Source organism: Rattus rattus, chromosome 18 (genome assembly GCF_011064425.1).
Source record: "Rattus rattus isolate New Zealand chromosome 18, Rrattus_CSIRO_v1, whole genome shotgun sequence".
NCBI lineage: Eukaryota > Metazoa > Chordata > Mammalia > Rodentia > Muridae > Rattus > Rattus rattus.
In genome coordinates, this window is record NC_046171.1 from 48,974,993 (window position 1) to 48,996,631 (window position 21,639).

The 21,639-nt window shown below is 35.8% G+C and overlaps 1 protein-coding gene across 1 annotated transcript in view; it reads left to right on the forward strand.

The window, feature by feature from the left end:
• Positions 1-21,639, forward strand: part of Ascc3 (activating signal cointegrator 1 complex subunit 3) — a 274,305-nt gene that overhangs the window by 20,682 nt on the left and 231,984 nt on the right. The window contains exons 5-6 of the mRNA XM_032888665.1: positions 767-917; positions 11,392-11,951. Of these exons, the coding sequence (XP_032744556.1) occupies positions 767-917; positions 11,392-11,951 (711 nt within the window). The remainder of the gene's footprint in view (positions 1-766; positions 918-11,391; positions 11,952-21,639) is intronic.

Consider the following 21,639-nt stretch of genomic DNA (forward strand, 5'->3'; position numbering starts at 1 on the left):
AGTAAAATGAATCATTGTACCTATGTGAAAGTAAAATGAATCATTGTATCTATGAAAGTCATTTCATGGCCGATCTGTTTGGTCTGTTTCTCATGTACCCACCATCACCTCTTTTCTCAGTCCAGATGGCCTGACCTCATTTTAAATTAGGAAATTGAAGCAGAGAAATAATGGACACTGAGCATCATCAGTGGAAGCAAGAATAGAGTTTCAGTTCCATGTCTGACTCACCACTCCATTTTGTTAGATTGCTTCATGTCTCAAAAAGCCACGGGTCTGACATGAAATTTTTGTTTTATTCTGTAATCAATTCTTGACGAAAATGTTTATAGCTTCAAGAAAAGAGTGTATATAGAAAAGAGTCTGTGTCTACCTTCAGTTCCGGGGTCATATTCTGAAAACAATATTGTTTAAACGTGTCGAGCTGATTAATCAGGGGCTCTCAGAGTCTTTAAATGCTGTTCGTCGGAATGTATTTTTATGAAAAGGATAGGAATGTGTGGGTTGTTTACATGTTAGCTTTGGAATGTTAAACATTCTACTTTGCTGTATGGATGTTTTATAATTAAAACATTGTTTTTTTATAAAACATTTTTTTCTCTTTCTATGAAGTTGCACTTAAATTAAGTCCTTCTGAGAATAATTAGTGTCTGAGTAGACAACTTTGAATTCTGGCTAGTGCAAAATTGATTTGTAATAAAATATTTTTATGATGGATTGGAGGAAAACTTAACCAGACTTTTTCATATTATACTTTCTTTTTCAGCTGAAGCGATCCAAACTTCATGAACAAGCTTTAGATTTCGGCCTTTCATGGAAGAAGATAGTGAAGTTTTTGAATGAAAAACTAGAGAAGAATAAAATGCAAACTATAAATGAAGACTTAAAAGATATACTACAAGCTGCAAAACAAATCGGTATACCCTTTAAAAATAAAACCCAAAATGTTCTATAATAGGATCCTTATAAGCTATATAGTAATAGTATGTAATAAAAGGTTAGTCTCCCGGTAAATATTTACAGTTGTCTAAGATGCTCTTATCTGTTAATGAATTTAGGACAGTGTTGCAGGGGTAGAAGAAAATAACCAACTGTATACAATTAATAACATCAAGGAACAGTGTTAGTTGAGTTTCTCAACAGGAGGCCACCTAGTGCACACATGAATGGTGGGCTGTAACTCAGCACAACAATATTGAGTCTGTGTCAGGCTAGGGGGAGAGAGGACCATGTGAGGACTGTTATGATAGCATTTGACAAAGCCACACTGGATTTTAAGAATATTGAAAAAGTAATAGTAAACATAGAAAATGACTTGATCTAATCCCCTTGCCTTTATTTTCTTCATTTATACAATGTTGATTCTATTTTAGTAGCTCCTTTATAATAAATAATACTTCAGAATACTCAGTGAAAACACAGATGAAAGTTTGGGTTTACCAAGTACCACTAGGACATTTTTTATTAAATTAAAAAAAATAAAATATATTTAGACTATTTGTCCAGTTACCGCTGTTCACAAGTCAAACAAACAAACAAAAAGTTCAGGTGGCAAATAGGATTTGTGCAGTAGAGATAGAAACTAGACTGTAGAAGTCAGGAATGGCATGCAAATGGGCCAAAAGAGTCTGCAGATTCTTCCTCAGGGCAGAACAAAGCATTGACTTTACAAGGACAGCGTGAGTGATGACTTAGTGAGAGCCTCGTGTTTCAGCATTCAGATTCCATTGCTATAAAAGAACTCTTGGTTTTGCCTTTCTAAATTTGTAACCATGAGTTTATGTGTGTTTTGATATTTGTGTGCATCTTGACTTTAGTAAAATTAAGAAAAGTGTTAATCAGATGTAGAGATTAGTTGAGGAGCATACCCAGATTTCCACACAAATACCACCTTGTGACATGCTGACACACAAATAAACATGTACACATACATATATACTCATTCTTCCTTTTAAAACAAAAATACTGGTCAGAGGGCAGGTTGGGCAGCAGTGAGTTAGTTATGAAGTGATTTTTAGATGGATCCATTATGATTGTACGTTATTAAGAAAGTAAGATTTTACTATTAAAATCAAGGAATTAAATCCTGGGGTGGGAACAGTTTATAAAGAGGTGACTTAGAAAAGGAAATATACAATGTGAAAAGGGACTGGAAAAATACATATTTAGAAATAAAGCCTTGTTTTTATGGGAATGATATGGCGGGTTGGTTTCTGGGGAATTTATAAAAATTAGCTATTTTGAAATTGTGGATTTTAAAACAGTTGAAAGTTTGATACAAATTATAAAATAGCCAATAAAGTAGTTTAGGACAAATATCTATTGAGAATAATTAGAAAATTATAAATAAAAAGAGTACATTACTATAGCAGACAGACCAGCCTGTTCTCGGCCGGCAGACTGACCGGCCTGTCTCATGCAGGCAGACTCTGCTCACATTCCCAGCCATCCGGCCCCTGTGGTTTGCTGTCACAAAGCCCCATAACCAGGTAAAATCAAAACTCTAGAGGCTTGTAATTTATCAGTTAGATTTATATTAGTAAATTCCCACCCCACAAAATGTCCACACAATGAACTTCGAGCCAATTGATATCAGTATAAACTGCCCACCTAGTAAGACAAATCCATCCCTTATAAGATATTCATAGCTACCTGTAGCTGTTTGAAGCCACACAGAATCTGGATCATCTCTTTCTTCCTCATCCTCCTTCCTTCTCGTCGCTCCTCTCTCTCCCATCTCTAAAACTCTGAGCCCGCCTTCCTTTTCCACTGTCCAATCACAGGCTCCAGCCTTGCCTTTCACATCACTGAAGATCTGGAAGCACAGACAAACTCAGAAAGAACGATACTGGGTTTTGGATCATTTATTTCTCTAGCAGTGACTGTCCATTTCCAAAGAGGGGCCTGGGTGGAAAAGAGGAGGAAAACAGAGGCCTGACAGATTCAGAGAACTAGATAACAAAGATGAATTAAACGGACAAAGAAGAAATACAGAATCTGGATATTTGGCTAGTAAAAAATTCAGCTTGTAATTAGAAATATTAAGAAAGAAATCTATTCACCTTGATGGTTTATACCTGGGAATTGTCATGCAGTTTCACTTAAGATCTTATGAGGGTATTGATGAAGAAGACAGGGTAAGAGCATATAATCAGATGCAATCTATAATGCTTGCTTGACTCTTGAATCAGAAAAAAAAGATTACCAAGATATGTTTGGGTTATTTGGAAAACTTTGATTGTGGGCCAGCCATGATTAGGTAATGGTCTTATATTTGATATGTCCATAAAAAGGAAATTCTAAATTTCCGATATGCATTAATAGTAAAAAGGAAGATCTTATTGAATATAATATTAAGTGATTGAGAAAAGATCGATGATGTAGATATGTGTTCAGAAGAAAGTGTAAGTTCATGTGAGTGTGTGAAACAATTCTGGATTAATTGGGGAAATAGTAAGATTTCTGATAAACTAACAGCTTTAAATATTAATGACTATTCAATAGATAGGGTTTTATGAATATGTAACAGCTATTTTTGATACACTTCTTAGCAAACTATGAATACGAAAAGACTGCCTTCATCTGATAAAAGGTATCAATAAAAACAGTGGAGCCAATAGACTATGTGGTACAGTGCCATCAGCTTCTGAGAATGGTGATGTCTGCAAGCTGGGAATGGGAGGGGAAAGTGGACACAGAAAAAGGTTGGCTACTGGTACCACAGACCTGCTAGGTAGGAGTAACTTCTAATGTTCCAACACAATAGGATAATTAACGCTGCACCAGTGTATTTAATAAAGAGCTAGGAGAAAAATCATAATTACAACTGAATGCTAATTATTATAATGTAACTGTTCACATGGACACACATTAGAATATTACCCTGTACATAGATATAATTATTATATGCCACTTAAAATAAAAAGGATTCTTTGCAATATGGTATTATCCAAGATTATCTAGCACCATTTCTCTTGCACACTGAAAATCCTTCTTAATATAATTTAGGGAAGAAGAAAAGAAAAAAGGTATAAATGTTAAGAGTAATAACTGTATCTGGAGGAATTAATTTAGCCAGATCAAGTTCAAAATGACATTTAAAGTAATTTTTCTTTTCTTTTTTTTGGAGCTGGGGACCGAACCCAGGGCCTTGCGCTTCCTAGGCAAACGCTCTACCACTGAGCTAAATCCCCAGCCCCCATTTAAAGTAATTTTAATGAGGTTTTATATAGAGATTTATATGGTTTAATTTAGGTTACATTTACAAAACATCAAAAGTTATAAATGTTGATCTTCATGATTTCTTTATGGAAAGCTCTATAAAATACTGTTGAGAGATTAAAGAAGGCTGAATTTTTGAAGTATTAATCTTAAGGATTAGAACTTAGTTGCTTATAATGATACTATAGTTATCCAAATCGATATATACTGTTTATATTCATATGTTTTTGGAAATGAATAAAATATTCTGAAAGCTAAAGTTCAAAGACAAAGAGCAGATCAATCAATCTTAAGAAATAAACAGGAAAAACTACTAGATACTGAAATTTAAAATAATGCACATTTTAGATACTGTTCAAAGAACAGACATGTACAACAAAAGGAAATAACCTGATATTGAAAGGGCTGGCTCTCTCTCTCTCTCTCTCTCTCTCTCTCTCTCTCTCTCTCTCTCTCTCTGTCTCTCTCTCTCTCTCTCTGTCTCTCTCTCTCTCTGTCTCTCTCTGTGTCTCTCTCTCTCTCTCTCTCTCTCTCTCTCTATATATATATATATATATATATATATATATATATGTAAATCTACCTATATAAGTAATCCTAATCATAGAGTTAAAAAAAAAAGACAATTTTCTCAAGGATGATGTTGACATTTTATGATTTCACATTTGGTAAAATTGATTAAACAAAATAAAATGTAGAATCATAAAGGTAATGATTGGTACTATGGACTCTTCATTAAGAATGAAATGTGTGGAATGAGTATGGGAAATAGAGCTTCAGGATATATTGTCAAAATCATTTCTATCCATACTCAATATGATCTCTTACATATCAGCAAGAAGGATAGATCTTATACAAAAATGACCAAGACCCTTCAACAAGAAAATCAGTAAAAAGGATAGATTGGGTATAAAAACGCACAAGCATTTTCTACATTAATCAGATGTCCAGTAAAGGTGAAAGAAATTGTCATCCTCATTTAAAGATCCTATTTCATGCCTCCTCATGAAGTCGAGACTTCATAGATGAAGTCGAGAGGATCGAACTCGCGGTTCCTGATCAGGACCAGGAATTTACGTGTGTTACTGCTACAGTTGGAACTGGTACAGTATTTGAATTTGTTGAGCAGTTTGTAGTAGTTAAACCAATGAAAATTTAATTCTTAGTATGAAATAATGCAATTAAAAATGGTTGTATGTGTATACTGAAATGTCCTGTGTATTCATGACGGCATGATTTGTGATAGCCTGGAAGTGCAGACAATTTGCTACCAAATTATAGCATAGATGTACTGTTGTATTACCTTTTAACAACAGTTTAGGCTGTGTGAAGAAGTGTTGCAGTATTAAAAAAACAGTCAAACACACAGAAAATGAGGAATGATTCGAATGTGAAATGAGAATTTGTCTTTGAAGTCAGTATTGTTATGGTCCCCTTCCTTCCTCCCAAGCGTGTGCTACTCCAGGGTTATTTTTTACCTATGGGCAACTTACTCTTAGAGTAGAAACTTGTTACTGAAAAAGAAAGTGACTGGAACTGCCTGAAGTAGGTATCTAGGGGACTGTAGTAATGTTCTATTTCTGGAGCTGTGTAGCCATATTAAATAAACCTGTCCATTTTGTGGCAACTCCTTGAGTTATATATATACTCTTTCTATATTCCTAGTAAATTAAATGAAAGTAAAGATTACTATTCCCCCCCCAATAAAATTTTATCATCTCACAGTATTAAACTTACAGTGCTTCAGCATGCTTAGTGTGGGACATTATAGGTATGCATCAACACTTAGAATGCTTTAAAGTAGTAAAAATGTTGATGAACTATTTTAGTTTGATTAAAACATAGAAAAATAAAGTCTGAATATTTACCATTTAGCTTACCACTTAGCTGTAATATAATCATAGCTGAACCTACCCAGTACTCTGTAACCAGTATAGTAAAATTAAGTTGGTATCTTTTGCGTGTGCCTCCTTTATAACACAACTATACATTATCAGACTAATTGCCTGTGTGTTCATCAGTGTGATAGTGATAGGCCCCACATCTCTGTTGCTGATATGTTTTTCTTCATATTTGTTGAATTTTTGTTTATTATCTCTGTATTTGTGGTATTGTCTTACTTGGATTTCTGTTTCATGTTTTCATGAATTATTTTCATGGAGTTTGAGATTGATTCAGATGATCAGTTATTATGTAGGTATAAGTGCAGTTTTGTTGGTTTGCAGTGGGTTTTGGGTATCCTTGGACCCATTTCATCATCTGTTAAGATGATGATGGCAGTTTGTGTACTTCAGCTACAAAGCTGTACAACAGTACTGGGAATAACAGTTGGTAAAGGCTGGCAGTCAGTCATTTTTAACTTAGGTGTACTGGTAGCCATGGTCAGCAAATAGTGTTCTGTTTGTGCAAAACATTTTGATAGATATGTATGCCCACAATAGGGTTGTACAAAGGACAGACAAGTTCCCCTAGGCAAGGCAGGAAGAAGTAATAGAGAAGCAAACATTGGGCAGGTTAGATTGTGTTCTAAGTGTTTCAAAGTAAAATGTTATGCGTGTTTCAATTTCACAATAACAGGTAAAGGTAACTCTGAGATGTAAGGAGCCTTGGTAACATTTTCAGATGTATAAGTGGGAAATTTAGATTACTTTAAAATTGCTTGAAATCACTAGGATTTCTTGATGGTTTGTACATTTGAATGAAAAATAGTTTTTAAATTTTAAAAAAAGAATCGGTATGTAATCACTGGTTTTGTAAACATATTTACACCAAGTTGCCTGTCTTGCTGATTTTTTAAAAATAAATGGAGCTAATTTAGGTAAACAATGAAGGACTATAGTGTAGTTTTCACATATTAAAACAAGTATTAGAGATAAAACTATGATTTGAAGTTTGAACATAACAAAGCAAAAGAAATTTGACTGCATTGAACATTTCATTGTTAATATAAGCATAAAATATTTACTAAACAATGGAGCTCTAACTTATTAGAGAACTGATTTGTTTGTTGACTACTTTTAACTTTAATGCTTATTATTATTTTAATTTTTAAATGAAAAATTTCTGCTATTTTGAAGAATTTAATTACAAGCAAAGGGTATTGAAGAAGTGAATTTATAAAATTATTTGATTTAAACACTTCACTCAAAGGAAAATACAGATGTATATTTTGCGGAGAATGATTTAGAGTTGTAGCATCACTCTGTGTTTTGACTTTAAAACTTTCTATTTTTATGTAAATAATTGAATAATTGTGTTATGTAGTAATGTTCTCTGAAACATTTAGGAAAGCACCAGCTAGCCAAGCTCAGTCCTGCTGCTTCTCTGCCAGTGATCCAGTGGTTTAGAGAGAGACACTTTAACTTTTCCTAAGCATTTTAGGATATGCTATAGTATACTATATTTCACATCTTATCTGTTCTTGTTATAATTGTTAGACAGGCAGGTCCAGTATCAATACAGCATTTCCGTGAACTTCTAAATAATTCCTCTTTAACCTTGCTGTAGTTGTCACATACAGGATGAAAGGAGAGGTTTCCTAGTTTACAGATTATCCTTTTCATTATATAGTGGATGGAAAATTTGAATATCTGGTGATCTAAATAAGAATTCCCTCCAAAGCCTCATATATTTGAATATTTTGTCACTATGGAGTGAAACTGTTTGGGAAAGACTAGTTGTGACATTGTTAGAGGAAGTGTGACCTTGGAGGTGTGTCACTGAGAGTGGACTTGGGTTTCAAAGAGCCTACACCATTTCAGTCTCTTGGTGCTTGCGGCCTTTGGATTAGGATGTAAAGCTCTTAGCTACTGCTCTAGCACAATGCCCAGTTGCTCTCATCCCATGATGATCATTGACTAACCCTCTGAAATTGTAAGCAAGCTTCCAACTACATGTTTTCTTGTATGTGTTGCCTTGGTCATGGCATTGCTTCACAGCAGTAGAACAACAGCTAAGCTAGAATCAAAATGGTTCCATCTCTAGGCTAGTTGTGCTTCTGTTCTTTCAGGTGCCTAGCAGCTTTTCACATGCAGCCAGAGCACCAGTATGCATGTGGCTGTGGGATATATTCTTGTGAACGCTAAGAAAGCTAGGTAGTGCAACTTAACTCCTCATTCCAATTAGCTTGGAAAAGTTAATTGTTCCAGGATGTAGTAATCTGTCTTTTTAGCTAAGGCCCCTGCTACTTGTTAACGTTCCCAAGTTTTGGAACTTCTAGAGTAGCTCTGTGATTCCTAACACTGTGTGATATTAAAGCATGTGTTTCAGAAGGTAGCCCAGAACATCTGGCTGAGTAGGTTACATAGGAAAGGTAGTCATTAGCCAGTGGTATTCACCTTTATAAAACACCACAACCCAGCCAAAGCTTATAAAGTTTTAAAGTAATCGTTAAGTTTGAAAGTTTGTAGACATAAGTCAGTTGTACTTGACATTATGAAATAAATTGCTTTTGATCTGTATGGACTTTTCTGAGTATATAATTATCTTCTGTTGAAAGCTGACTAATGGATTTTTCTCCTGCTTAGCATACATATTAATAGTACTTCTTATGATAAGTGTGGTGGTTTGAATAAGAGTAGCCCCTATAGACTCATAGATTTGAATAGTTAGACACCATTAGGTGCCACTATTTGAAAAGATTGGCAAGTATGTTCTTGTTGAAGGAAGTATGTTCCTGTGGGTGGACTCTGAGGTTTCAAAAGCTCATGCCAAGCCCGGAGCCTCTCTCTCCCTGCCTACAGATCAAGATGTAACTCTCAACTACTGCTCCAACAGCTGCCTGCATGCTGCCGTGCTTCCCACTATGATGATAATGAACTAAACCTCGGAAACCTAAAGCAAGCCTCCCATCTAAAGGCCGTCTTTTATAAGAGCTGCCAAACTCTCTCTTGACAGCAGTAGCGCATTGACCAAGACAATGCACTCATTTTCCTTATTATACTGAGATTGTGCCATAATGTTACCACTAGCTTACCTGCTATCGGAAAGTTAAACTATTTCCACTTTTAGTAATATAACACGTTTCTTCCAAATTTTCTAAAGTGATTTATTTATTCTTAATATTTATTTAATAAACATTAAGTGGAAACACATGTACCTTTCAGGAATTTACATGGAATCTAGTACAGTGGAGAAATGTTTGGGAAATAAAGGATTGCTATAAATCTTGTTTAATGACTTTTTTGTTGTTGTTTTTTTATATATTTTCATGCTGGAGTTTTCATTTTAGCATATGCATGAAGGAAATAATGTTTTAGGACAGAGTAAGGCTACTTAGGAAGTTTTATTTTAGTAGATTATTTTTATTAAGAAACGTATACTCTTGTATGTTGGCTGTAGGTATGAATTCCATTAAATTTTTTAAACATCTCTTTGTGTATGAGTGCAATGTGTATCTGTTTGTCTGCATACCATGTGGATGTGTGCTCACAGTCACAGGAAGAAGGGGTGATCAATCCCATGGGAGTGGAATACAGATGTTTTGAGCTGCCCTGTGTGTGCTGGGACTCAAACCAGGTCCTCTGCAAGAGCAGCCATTACTCTGAATGCTGAGCCATCTTTCCAGTCTCATAAATTCCAGGGTTGTTGTTGTTGTTGTTCAGAGTTCAGTACTAACCTTGTTAAATTATTTGTAGAACAATCAAAAACCCAAATCTCTAAGCAGTGCCCATAGTAGAATGCAACAATGTTCTGTAAATTATAATATAGACATTTTTAGAAAGTTTTGGGATTAGCATGGTGAAGTTGCTTATTCACACACACATGCTATTTGCATTCTAAATTCATAAGTTGAGGTCTGGTAATCTGGTTTAGGAATAACTAGTTTGGTGTCTCTGTGGTTGAGACAGAATTTAGTTTAACTCAACCATTCCTTTTTGAACTATCTACGTGGGGCAAGTAGAGTCAGAAAATACAGAATTGAGCATGGTGTTGCTCCACTTGGAAGATGTAGCTAAGATCTGGAATTGAAAAATGAGTGGGATTTGAGCAGTTAGGATGCCAGGGACTGATAAATAAGGGTGAGAAAATAGACAGAATAGGCTTTTTGCTCTGTTTTTTGGTTTTTTATTTTTAAATCTTAACCTTTGGAAACGTTATTTTAGTAAAGTCATGCTATACTATGCAGGCTGGTCTTGAACTCCTGGCATCAGGCAATCCTCTTACATCAGATTTCTTAGTCTCCGGCTATGTGGGTTCCATGACATTTGGTAGGTCCTACTCCTGAATATTAAGACATCCATTTTTGTTAGATTAGAAAATGCAAAGTAGATACTAAGGCCGGAAGAAAACAACAACCAAACAACAAAAGATGGGGTCAGGAGTTCCTGCCCTTGTAGGAATTTAGCAAATTTGAGGGATGATTGTAGAGCTATCTTTTAGGAAGAAACTAATGTTCTTATATTGGCAAGTTTGTTAGATAGGACACATTCATATTGGGGACTCTTGAAGATTCAAATTCTTCTTTGTAATAAAAATATTCTGCTGTGAGAATTCTCTCACATTTTTAGAGTTGAGTAGTTTCCTGTTTTTATGTAAGATGGTTGTATATGGAAAGTTTGTGCTTTAAACACAGGGTCTGGTCATTCACTGTTTCTTTAACATAGCATCTTTCCTCCATATTTTGTAATATGATGAATTAGATTTATTTGAACATCCATACACACACATAAACACACACATCGTGGTGGTGTGAAATGTTTCTGAATGAGAGCTGTATACGTTTATATACAGGTTTCTTGTCATGTAGGTCTATTGTACAAATTGTAATGAAAGCCATGAGCGTGCAAGGTCTCCTGACCTTTGTCTCTAATTCTGAAAGTCTTACGGTACTTTATCAACTTAATTTTAAAATTTTAAGTAAGTTTTAGTTGATAGCTCATTTCTTTCTTTTTTTTTTAATAGCTCATTTCTAAAGAGAGGCAAGAATTTTTATTAGGTAGCTTCTGTGCTAAATATAGATTAATAGTTGGTTGAACTAAAATGTTCTTGGTTGATTGAACATAGTTGTTTGGAAATTTGGGAATGGATTTCTTTGGTCCTAAGTTGATTTTACTCACAACCAAATTTAAAAATAAAAATAAAAAAATGTGGAAGAATTATTTTTTAATGCCAATTTGGATGATGATTCAGTCGAGCTAATACTGTGTTCTCATTTTTGTCTTTGAACAGTTGGAACGGATAATGGGAATGAAGCAATTGAAAGCGGGGCTGCATTCCTCTTTATGACGTTTCACATGACGGACTCTGTTGGTTACACGGAGACAAAGGCTATCAGACAGATGTTTGGACCCTTTCCATCGTCCTCTGCTACCTCAGCTTGTAATGCCACTAGTCGGATTATTTCTCATTTTAGTCAAGATGATCTCACTGCTTTAGTCCAGGCGACAGAAAACCAATGTAATGATAGAGTGGTCTTTGGTAGAAACTTAGCATTTTCCTTTGACATGCATGATCTGGACCACTTTGATGAATTACCAGTAAATGGTGAAGCCCAGAAAACTATAAGCTTAGACTACAAGAAGTTCCTGAATGAACAGTTTCAGGAACCCTACACCCCAGAGCTCAAGCCCGTGGAAAAATCAAATGGCTCCTTATTGTGGTGTGAAGTAGAGAAGTACTTAAACGCAACTCTAAAGGAAATGACCGAAGCACCAAGAGTTGAAGATCTGTGCTGTACGTTATATGACATGCTTGCTTCTGCTAAAAGCGGGGATGAGCTTCAGGATGAGGTACAGTCTAAGTTTCTGCAGTTACATGTGAACATGAACTGTCTTAATGAATAGCTCTTTAAAAATTCCTTTCTTCTTACAGTGTTGGGGTTGAACCTAGAACTTTGAACATGCCCAGTGTATATTTTAGCACTGTGGCACATGCTCAGCCCAGAATAACCCTTTAAACATAGTCAACATAAAACACTTAACCTTCTGCACTGACACTGATGTGAGCTCTCTAACCATGCATAGGAGGCAGTGCACTGTTCCTGGGGTTCTTGCAGGAAGCCTGAGTGTAGTGAGTAGTGAGACCGGTGCTCCCACTCTAAGTGTTGTTTCACTGCAGTCGTTAGTACTCTTACTTTGAGAAATACATAGATTTAGGTGACAAATTGTGTGATTGCTTTAGGAATAACTGCTTATACTGTTTATACATTTTATATTTCTAAGTATTATATGACAAAATATCCTCGAGTTTTAGAAATCTTATTTATATGGTAGCTGACATTTAGAAAATTTTTGATCAATTTTCATTTGAAATAATAAGTATTAAGAATCAAATTAATCTGAAATAATTATCTAGATTTTTCCAAAGTAATTTATTTTAAAACTTATTTTTTGAAATTAAAATATTAAATTATTTCCTTCTTTGCTTTCTTCTCTCCAACCTGTCTCACCTACCCATACTTCCTGCTCACAAATTTACGGCCTCTTTTTCTTTAATTATTTTTACACACACAGACACACACATGCATGCACATGTACAAACATGTAAATATAAAACACAAACTGCTCAGTTCATATATTACTTGTGTGTATATTATGGCTAACCATTTGAGGGATATTCAGCATTCCTTAGTTGCATGCAGTTCTTTGCCTAGGACTCAGGCCCCATGAGAGTTTTTCCCTTCATGTTAGCATGTCATCCATGTTTAGGGCTCTTTTTCCCCATTCATGTTAGTATGGCATCCATGTTTAGGGCTCTTTTTCCCCATTCATGTTAGTATGGCATCCATGTTTAGGGCTCTTTTTCCCCATTCATGTTAGCATGTCATCCATGTTTAGGGCTCTTTTTCCCCATTCATGTTAGTATGACATCCATGTTTAGGGCTCTTTTTCCCCATTCATGTTAGCATGTCATCCATGTTTAGGGCTCTTTTAGGCAGCTGTGATTTACCCAGACTTCCTGAAGGTAGCATCTTAGACTTTTCTAGGAGACATCATCTCACAGCAAAGTCCTGTTCCTCTGGCTTTTAGATCCTTCCTGCCTCTTCTTTCACAATGATCTATGAGCCTTAGGCTATGCTCGGTATTATAGATCTGTCAGTTGGGACTGTGAACATTTGATCACTTGTACTCTGCATTTTAATCGGTTGTGGTTTTCTGTAATGATCTCCCACTGTTGCGAAGAGAAATTTCTTTGATGAAGGAGGGTGAGAACTATAATTGTCGTGGATATAAGGGTACATATTTAGAGGATCCTGTTTGCCAAAAGATATGGGATAAGACACTTTGAAATGAGATATTTCCACCCGTCCTTCCACTCATTGTTTGTGAGACTGAGTCTCTATGAAGCTTAGTTTTCTTGCTCTGTTTTTCAAAGAATGCTAATAGAATGATAAAGTATTGCCATAAGCCTTTACACTGTTACCCATGTGTAAAATGTCAGTCACAGCATATGGAAAATACTCAGATAGTAGATGTCATTGTTAGGCTTGGTATTATTATTATTATTAATTTTGTTATAAAAACTAATGAGAGTTTTAAATCATATGAATGTTTTACTTCTATGGTTGGTCATAGTCCATAGGTATTTTTACTTCGGTTAATCTATATCAGATATGTTATATATTATGACCTGAATCTTTTCAAATGTTATACAAATAATATCATTTTAAAATTCATGCTACAAAAAATGCTTTTGCTGATTTTTAGCTTAGTATTGTACCTATAATGAAACTTAGAAACATTGAACACAGTTTGGTTTTCTTTCTCTCTCTCTCTCTCTCTCTTTGGTCATCATTGAAGGGAGGATACCATCCATTTTCAAAAAATGTTCTTTAACTTCTCTGCTTCATTGCAGAGTCAAAATGAAAGTGTGCATCCAACCTGTTATGCTATTCTGTGTATTCTTTGTTTCTAGATACAGTGTTAGTGGACAGGAAAAAATGAGGACAGGCTAGCAACACGACTGAGTGCTTGCCACCAGTACGGGCAGCCTGACCTCAGTTTGAGGGATCCACTTTAGAAGGGATTCGTGCCTATTTGTAGATGTGAGCGTGTGTGTGTGTGTGTGTGTGTGTGTGTGTGTGTGTGCGTGTGCGTGCATGCGCGAGGAGACATGTTGACAGATAACTGTTGGTATTAAACTGTCTATAAATGTAGGGACAAAAACAAGTCATAGGTTGTATAAATGACTCATGAACCAAGAAAACTGTATAGAAAGGAAGTTAAGCTTGAAATTGGTTTTAGAATATGATGAAATATAATTATTTCATGGTGGACAGGACAGTAGGTGACATATTTCAGGTTTTAGAAAGAATGGTGTGTTTAAAGCCTCAGGATTCACAGGGATGTGAGAGGAAAAAGGATGGGCAGAGAGGCGGAGCCTAGAGCAAAGCCTGGCTGACCTTGCTGAGGTACTAAAAAGTGCTCTGGAGCATAGTGTCTGGTTCCGTGAGTTTAACAGGCTGCTTCATGTAAACCGAGTGATTTATCCTCTCAATATTTGGCTTCCTATATGTAAATAAAATGAAGGCCTGTTGGGATGGTTTATATTCTGTAGAAGTTATTCATGTTTGAATTTTAGGTTCATTTCTATTTATGTTACAGTAAATTCTTTGTTATTCTCTCTCTCTCTCTCTCTCTCTCTCTCTGTGTGTGTGTGTGTGTGTGTGTGTGTGTGTGTGTGTGTATAGATATGACACACATGGTTCTTTCCTTCCTACATGTGCCTGGACACTGATCTAGGTCATCAAGGTTGGCAACAAATGTCTGATATAGTAAACTATTTATTTATTTATTTATTTATTTATTTATTTATTATGACATTTTTATATTAATACAGGGTAGTTTGATCATAATTCATTCTGTTGCCCTCTCTTGTCCTCTTCCTACCTTGAACATCTGTAGTAGTCCTGTTTCACTTTACTTTCATGTCTTCTCTTCCTTAAATTCCACAGATGAGACAAATCATATAATGCCCATCATTGTGACAATCTATTATCTTATACTTTATTTATTCAGTTCCCACCAATTTCCTACAAATAGCACAAATTGCATTCTTCTTTATGATTGAAGAAACTTTGCTGTATATATGTGCATACCTTATTCATCCATTAGGTGCCCAGGCTGATTCCGTAACGTAGCTATTATAGGTACTTTAGTGACAGACATTTCTGCGTGTGTTCCAACTGTAACTGTAATTATATTAACTCAGGTCAATATAATTATGTGGGGGTTCCATATTGACCATTGAGACATTTCCATGTTGATTTCTGTTTGTACAAGGAAACAGGAAAAGAAAATCAGTGTAGAAGATGCTCCTGTACCTACCTGTGAATTTTTGTTTTCTGGCTGAGATGAAATGAAGTCTCAATATTCATTTGATTTATGTTATGATTGAACATATTTCCATATAATTCAGTGGTCATTTATAGTTCTTAATCTGAAAAGTATGTGTTCAAAGTCTTTTTACCAATTGAATTATTTTTGGTTCTGGTATGTGATCTCCTGATGTCTGTCTGCCTGCCTCCCTGCCTATCTAATCTATCTTATCCTATCCCTCCTATCTGTCTGTCTATCTGTCTGTCTGCCTGCCTGCCTACCTACCTACCTACTATCCTGGAATTGATCCCCGATTACATGAATATCTAGTAAAGATTATGTTCTGATGTATACTTTTTGATTTCTATGTATGTTTTGGAATGAATCCCCCGTCCTATGCATATCTCGTAGTTTTCTTTTTTATTGTGTGGACTGTTTCATTATTCTCTATTGATGATTTCCTTTTCTGGGTAGAGCTATTTATTTTATTTTAGTGTCTCAATGTTATTGTCTTTTTAAATTTACTTAGTCTTTGATAATTTCACACACACACATACACATGCACTCACACATGCACGCTATTTGATCATATCTTCTCTTCCCATTATCCTTTTCTATATCTCCCTCCTAGCTCAAACTCCTTTATCTTCTCAACGAGTCTTCTCCTTTCAGGTCTTCTTGTGTGCAGTTTATTGGGGTTGCTTTCATGATGAGGATGAATGATAAGCTACAAGTTTAGCAGAGACTGAATTGCTGCAGATTATGACTACGACTATTCATTCAGCAGCCATTAACTGTATAGCTACCCAAGGTCGGGGCGGAGCTTTAACGAGCCCATTCTTGTCCCTGATGGAATGCTGATGGTCCTGGTCTTGCTCAGTTCTGTGCAGGTAGCCACTGCTGCTGTGAATTTGTAGGTGCAAAACCCAAGTCATATCTAGAACACAGTATTCCTTCCCATCTTCCTTCTCCTTCATTCTTCTGTCCCCCTTTAGGTGTTATTCCTTAAGCCGTGGGGGTGATGTTATATTATAGAAGTTCCAGACTAGGCTAAACATTCAATAGTTACTTCTTTTCAGTACCTAGCAGTTACGAGGTTTTGCATTGACTGTTGCCTACTGCAAACTGAAGTTTCTCTGACATATGTTAAGACAACCCTAATCTATACATTTGTCCTTAAACGCTTAATATTAAGTTTGACAGCCTATCTATTTAAAAAGCAACATCTTATCTCTAAGGCTTGTGACTTTTCCAACCATAGTCATTGGAACAGGCTTATATTAGGTATAAATAACTCTTGTGGAGTGAGACTAAAATTTGAATAGAAAATCTGTGATTACCCCTGTGGCAGTCAGGTCTTTGTTTTAGCAGTAAACCCATTTAGAGCTTTTAAATTTTTCATTTAAATTTTTATATTAAAAATCCTATTTTATAAGTGTTATGCCTGCTTTTGTGTATGTGTGCTAAGTGCATACCCAGTGCCCATGGAGACCAAAGAGAGTATCAGGTCCTCTGGAACTGGGGTTACAGGCAGTTGTAGACAACCATGTAGATGCTAGGAACCCATTCCTGGGCTTTTGCAAGATCAACATAGGGACTTTTAAATTTTTTTCCTGACGTGGCAGAGTGTTCATTTTTGTTCTGGGTATTGAATTCAGATCTTTCTACACTTAACTTTTATTTCTCACAAAGCCAGTGAAGGTGGTTAAAAGGCTAATCATATATAGCAAAGTTAATTTTCATTTACTTTTTAATGTAGTGGTCCTGGTGATCAAACCCAAAGCCTTGCACATGATTGGTGAAGCTCTTTATCACTCAGCTTTGTCACTAGCCCCTGCTTTTCTGAAACAGGATTGCACTAGGTAGTGTTGGCTGAATCTGAACTACTCATGATGATCCTGCTGCCTTCTCTGGAATGCTGGGACTGCCTGTCACATGCCTAGCCTTTAAATAATCATATTGCCTACTGTTGTAGAAGTTTATCAGAACTATAAGACATATTTTTGCATGTAACTTAAGAGTAGAAAAAGCTACTTTTACACTGAAAAAAAATTTTTTCCTTAATGCATGCTTTTCTAGCTTTGACTATAGGCCACTGACTAATTGACCCTTGACTGAGTAGTTTTTCTATTCAGGCTAGTGCCATTATTATTACAAAAGCTTTTAAGATTGTTTCACCTGTTGGAATTAATTATTTCAAAAATTATTAAAACTGAAACTGCCCCCTATAGTTAAGTTAGTATTAGTAAGTATCAGCAGTAACAGCAAAACTATCATGTTTTAAATGAGTATCATGTATGAGCTTGGATCAAGCTATCTCTTCTGACATAACCACCTTTCTCACAGTCTTTTGTGTTGTATAAAAATGGAAACAATAAACTGTAAAAGTATCTTTTATTTGCCAGATATAATTGTTGCTTGCCTCTGAGACTTACTGCTAAATAAAGTCACCCTTTCTGTTTCTTTCTGAACTCTGGCTGGTTTAACTCAGCTGTCTGGCTCACAACTGTCCAAGCTGACTGATTCAAACTGGCTTCTCTCAGTTTCTCACTGAATTGCTTTGCTGCTTGAAAAAATTTTTCACCCAACTCCATGACCTTAACTGCTCTAAACTGAACTCCTCTCACTTCACTGCTCTCTGAAGTCAGCTCTTTTTCCCATGCCATTCTTGTGAGAGTTGAGCATATCCTATCTCTGACTTGTTCTGTCAAATCTTTCTCTAATCACTTTTTCTGTCCCTCAAAACCACCTTCAAAAGAGCGCCTTCAAAAGTGTCTGCTTCCTTCTACAGACTAACCTGGAGGGCATGTCTGTATCCCAGCATATGTCATTCCAGCCAGATCACACAGACCTAGAAGGTCTTTGGATGTGATCTCTTGTCAGAGCACCCATGTTGTTGGATGAAAATTTATCCAAAAGAAACAACTAAAAAATGGAACCCCAATTCAAAATTTAGGTTCAAGTCATAAAACAAGACAGTGTTAGAAATTCTGGGCCTTTTCCCACATCATAGACCTTCCATTGCTATAACATGCTATCAGTTAGAAAACATACATTCATTCATACATGCATACATAGATACATACTACATACATGCATACATTTGTGTGTATACAGGTGTATGTATACACACAACTGTGTTTCTGCATCTGTGCCAGAAAAATTTGTAGAGTGCCCTCCTCTGTTTATCTCCTATTTTTCTGAGGTAGCTTCTCCGTGGACCTAGAGCTTCTGTTTTCTTTGCTAGGCCTAAAACCCATAAACCCCAATGATCTGCCTGTTTTTTTCCTCATGGAGGTGAGGATTCTATATTATACCTGGCTTGTTATATGGACTTTGTTTGTGATCTGCGGTATAGTCTTTGTGATTTCAGTCTTGTGCTCTTAACCACTGAGCTATCTCTTCATTTTTCCTTATATTTTTAAGAGAAGATCATGAAGAGTTGAAGATTTTTTAAAAACTGTAAAGCCAGGTAATCTTCATGGTCAGGCAAGTTATAAGACTTTGTGAAGCTGTATTTCAGAATATTCATAATATTGTGAGCATTTGTGGCATCATATGAATCATCTGGCACAATGTTTCCCAAACTGTTAGCACCATAATGTTTAAACATATCAGAGTTTTGCCTGTATTCCTTACAAAATGATAAAATATATTTATATTTGTGCCTTCAGATGAGTACTAAAGAGCTGTTTGAACTATTGAGAAATGTCTCATGACATCATGGTCTAGGTCTGTTTGAGTATACATATTAGTATTATTCCAACATGAAGTGCTATTTGCAGCACAATTAATGCCAGTGTAAATATTGATGGAGCTACCGTGTAATTAGTTGCTAGGAAAACAGTGAGCTTTGAATTTGTTTACGGTCTTGGCTTGCATTTCTACAGATGTCACTTTCTGTAGCATTTGTAACCCGACATTTGCTGTTAGCATTATCTCTTGCAGCTATGCAGATGGCATTTCATGACCCATAGTATGTTCATTTCCAAACCTATCTCTTTGGATTTTTTCCTGATCCAGGAAGTGGGAATTATTTGGTTAGATTATCTCTGAGTGAACTATGATTCTCTGTGATATTTATTTGTATTACACACGATTCTGATGTCTTGAACTGTTTGGGAGTAATTAGCATGGTTTAATGTAGTCTAAACTTTATGTTCTAAAACCCCATTTATATTCTTTAAAGGTACCAGGAATACATACTGCTCTTCTTTGATCTGTATCACTATTGTTATTTGTTTCATTCAAAAGTAAAAGAAAAATTTAATATTTTAATTGATTTGCTTCCTGTTTGCAAAATAATACTAAATTTATTATATTATTTTATAAGAAATACTTTTGATAGCTGGAGAGATTATTCAGTGGTAAGAGCACTTACCATGTATTTTGGCCTCAAGACCTGAGTTCAGGTTCCTAGGATCTTCGTAAAAAGATGAGCATGGCCCCGGGCACCTATAACTGAGTGCTGGAACATGGGCACACACAGGAGGATTGCTGGGACTTGCTGGCTATCAGTTTAGCTTCAGGTGTAGTGAGAAACTATTTCAGAGGAGTAAGGTAGAAAGTGACAGAACAGGTGTTATGTGACAAGACATTCTGGGAGACTCACTGTATATATACATGTCTAGTTACCACAGATGGGGAGTCCACAACAGACCAAAGCAAGGGTACCACCAAAGTCTAGTTTAATGAACCAGTGAGTTTTATTATGTTAAGGAGCAGAAATGACTCAACGACAACTTAATCACCAAAACCCACCCCCACTGGTGACTGCTCACAAAAGCTGGAAACCTGAAGCACACTGTACAGTATATAGGCAACTCAAGAGGTCTGAGAGTGTGTTTTCTAAGTGACTCAGTTGGTCTAAATCTCTTCTAGGCAGCTCTGCTGGTCTCAGAGTTAGTTGTCTTGGCAGCCTGACTTGTCTGAGAGTGTCCCTCAGCTGGCCTTAATTGATTATTCTGAGAGGGGGGGGGCTATTGAATCTGGTCAGTTTCAGGAACTTTCTGATGTTTCTTGAAGAGTTTATCTTTTCTCTTAAAGATCTCCTGTGCAATATGGAATGTTTCCATTGCAGGGAAACTACTACAGGACAGCAAAACATTAACATCCTCCCATGGTCTCCTTATATTGAATGCACATTTTTCATACATCATTGCCACCGCCACCACCACCACCACCACCACACATACACTATACTGTACTATATTGTGTATATATAAAGTATAGCATTGTATTGTATTGTAAATTTTGTTATGTCAGTCTGATTCTCACCAGATCCTCATATGTTCCTCCACATTTAAGCTATTGTGATCTATTACCTTATTATTGTAAAATTCATTTTATAGTAATAGGATAAATTGTATCTCTTCAGGTATAATACATTTATACCTTGTATACATTTACTGTCTTTGGTTTGATACTTTAAATTTATTCATTCATTTTTTTACTATGTAGAATGAATTCTTAAAGTTTTCGAAATAAAAGGTAATCTAACAAAGTCTATCAATCCAGCACCATTGTTTTTCCTGAAGTTTCAGAGTGTGTGTGTGTGTGTGTCTATATTTTAAAGGGAAAATGAGCCAGAAAATTAAACCTGATACAATGAAGGTTGTTTAGACTTGGAAGAGCACATGAAATACCAGTTTGTAAACAGGTATTAAACTTAAAATGATGTAAACATTCAGATAAGTATTGAAGACAGTAGACAGTTTTGTTTAGTTTTCTATGTTCACTTTTATGATTGTAAACATCTTTTGGGATGAAGTTAGCCTATTTCCTTTCCACAAATCAGGAAACTGTCAATATATGTATTAAAATATAAACTAATCTTCTAATCATACAGTTTTTTCCTAGCTTAACTTTACTAATTGCCTAAGTTGGTTTTCTATTACTGTGATATGACCAAGGCAACTTAGAAAGTGTTTAATTTGGCTGTACAGTTACAGCAAGAGCATGGTGACAGAAACAGCTGAGCGATCACATCTTGATCCACTAGAAGAAAAGGAGATGGGGTGGGGGAAGCTCACTGAAAATAGTGCCAGTCTTTTGAAACCCCAAAGCCCACTCCCAATGACATATCACCTTCAAAAGGCCACACCTCCTAATCATTCCTAAACAGTTGCATTAACTAGTAAGTATTTAATTATATGAACCT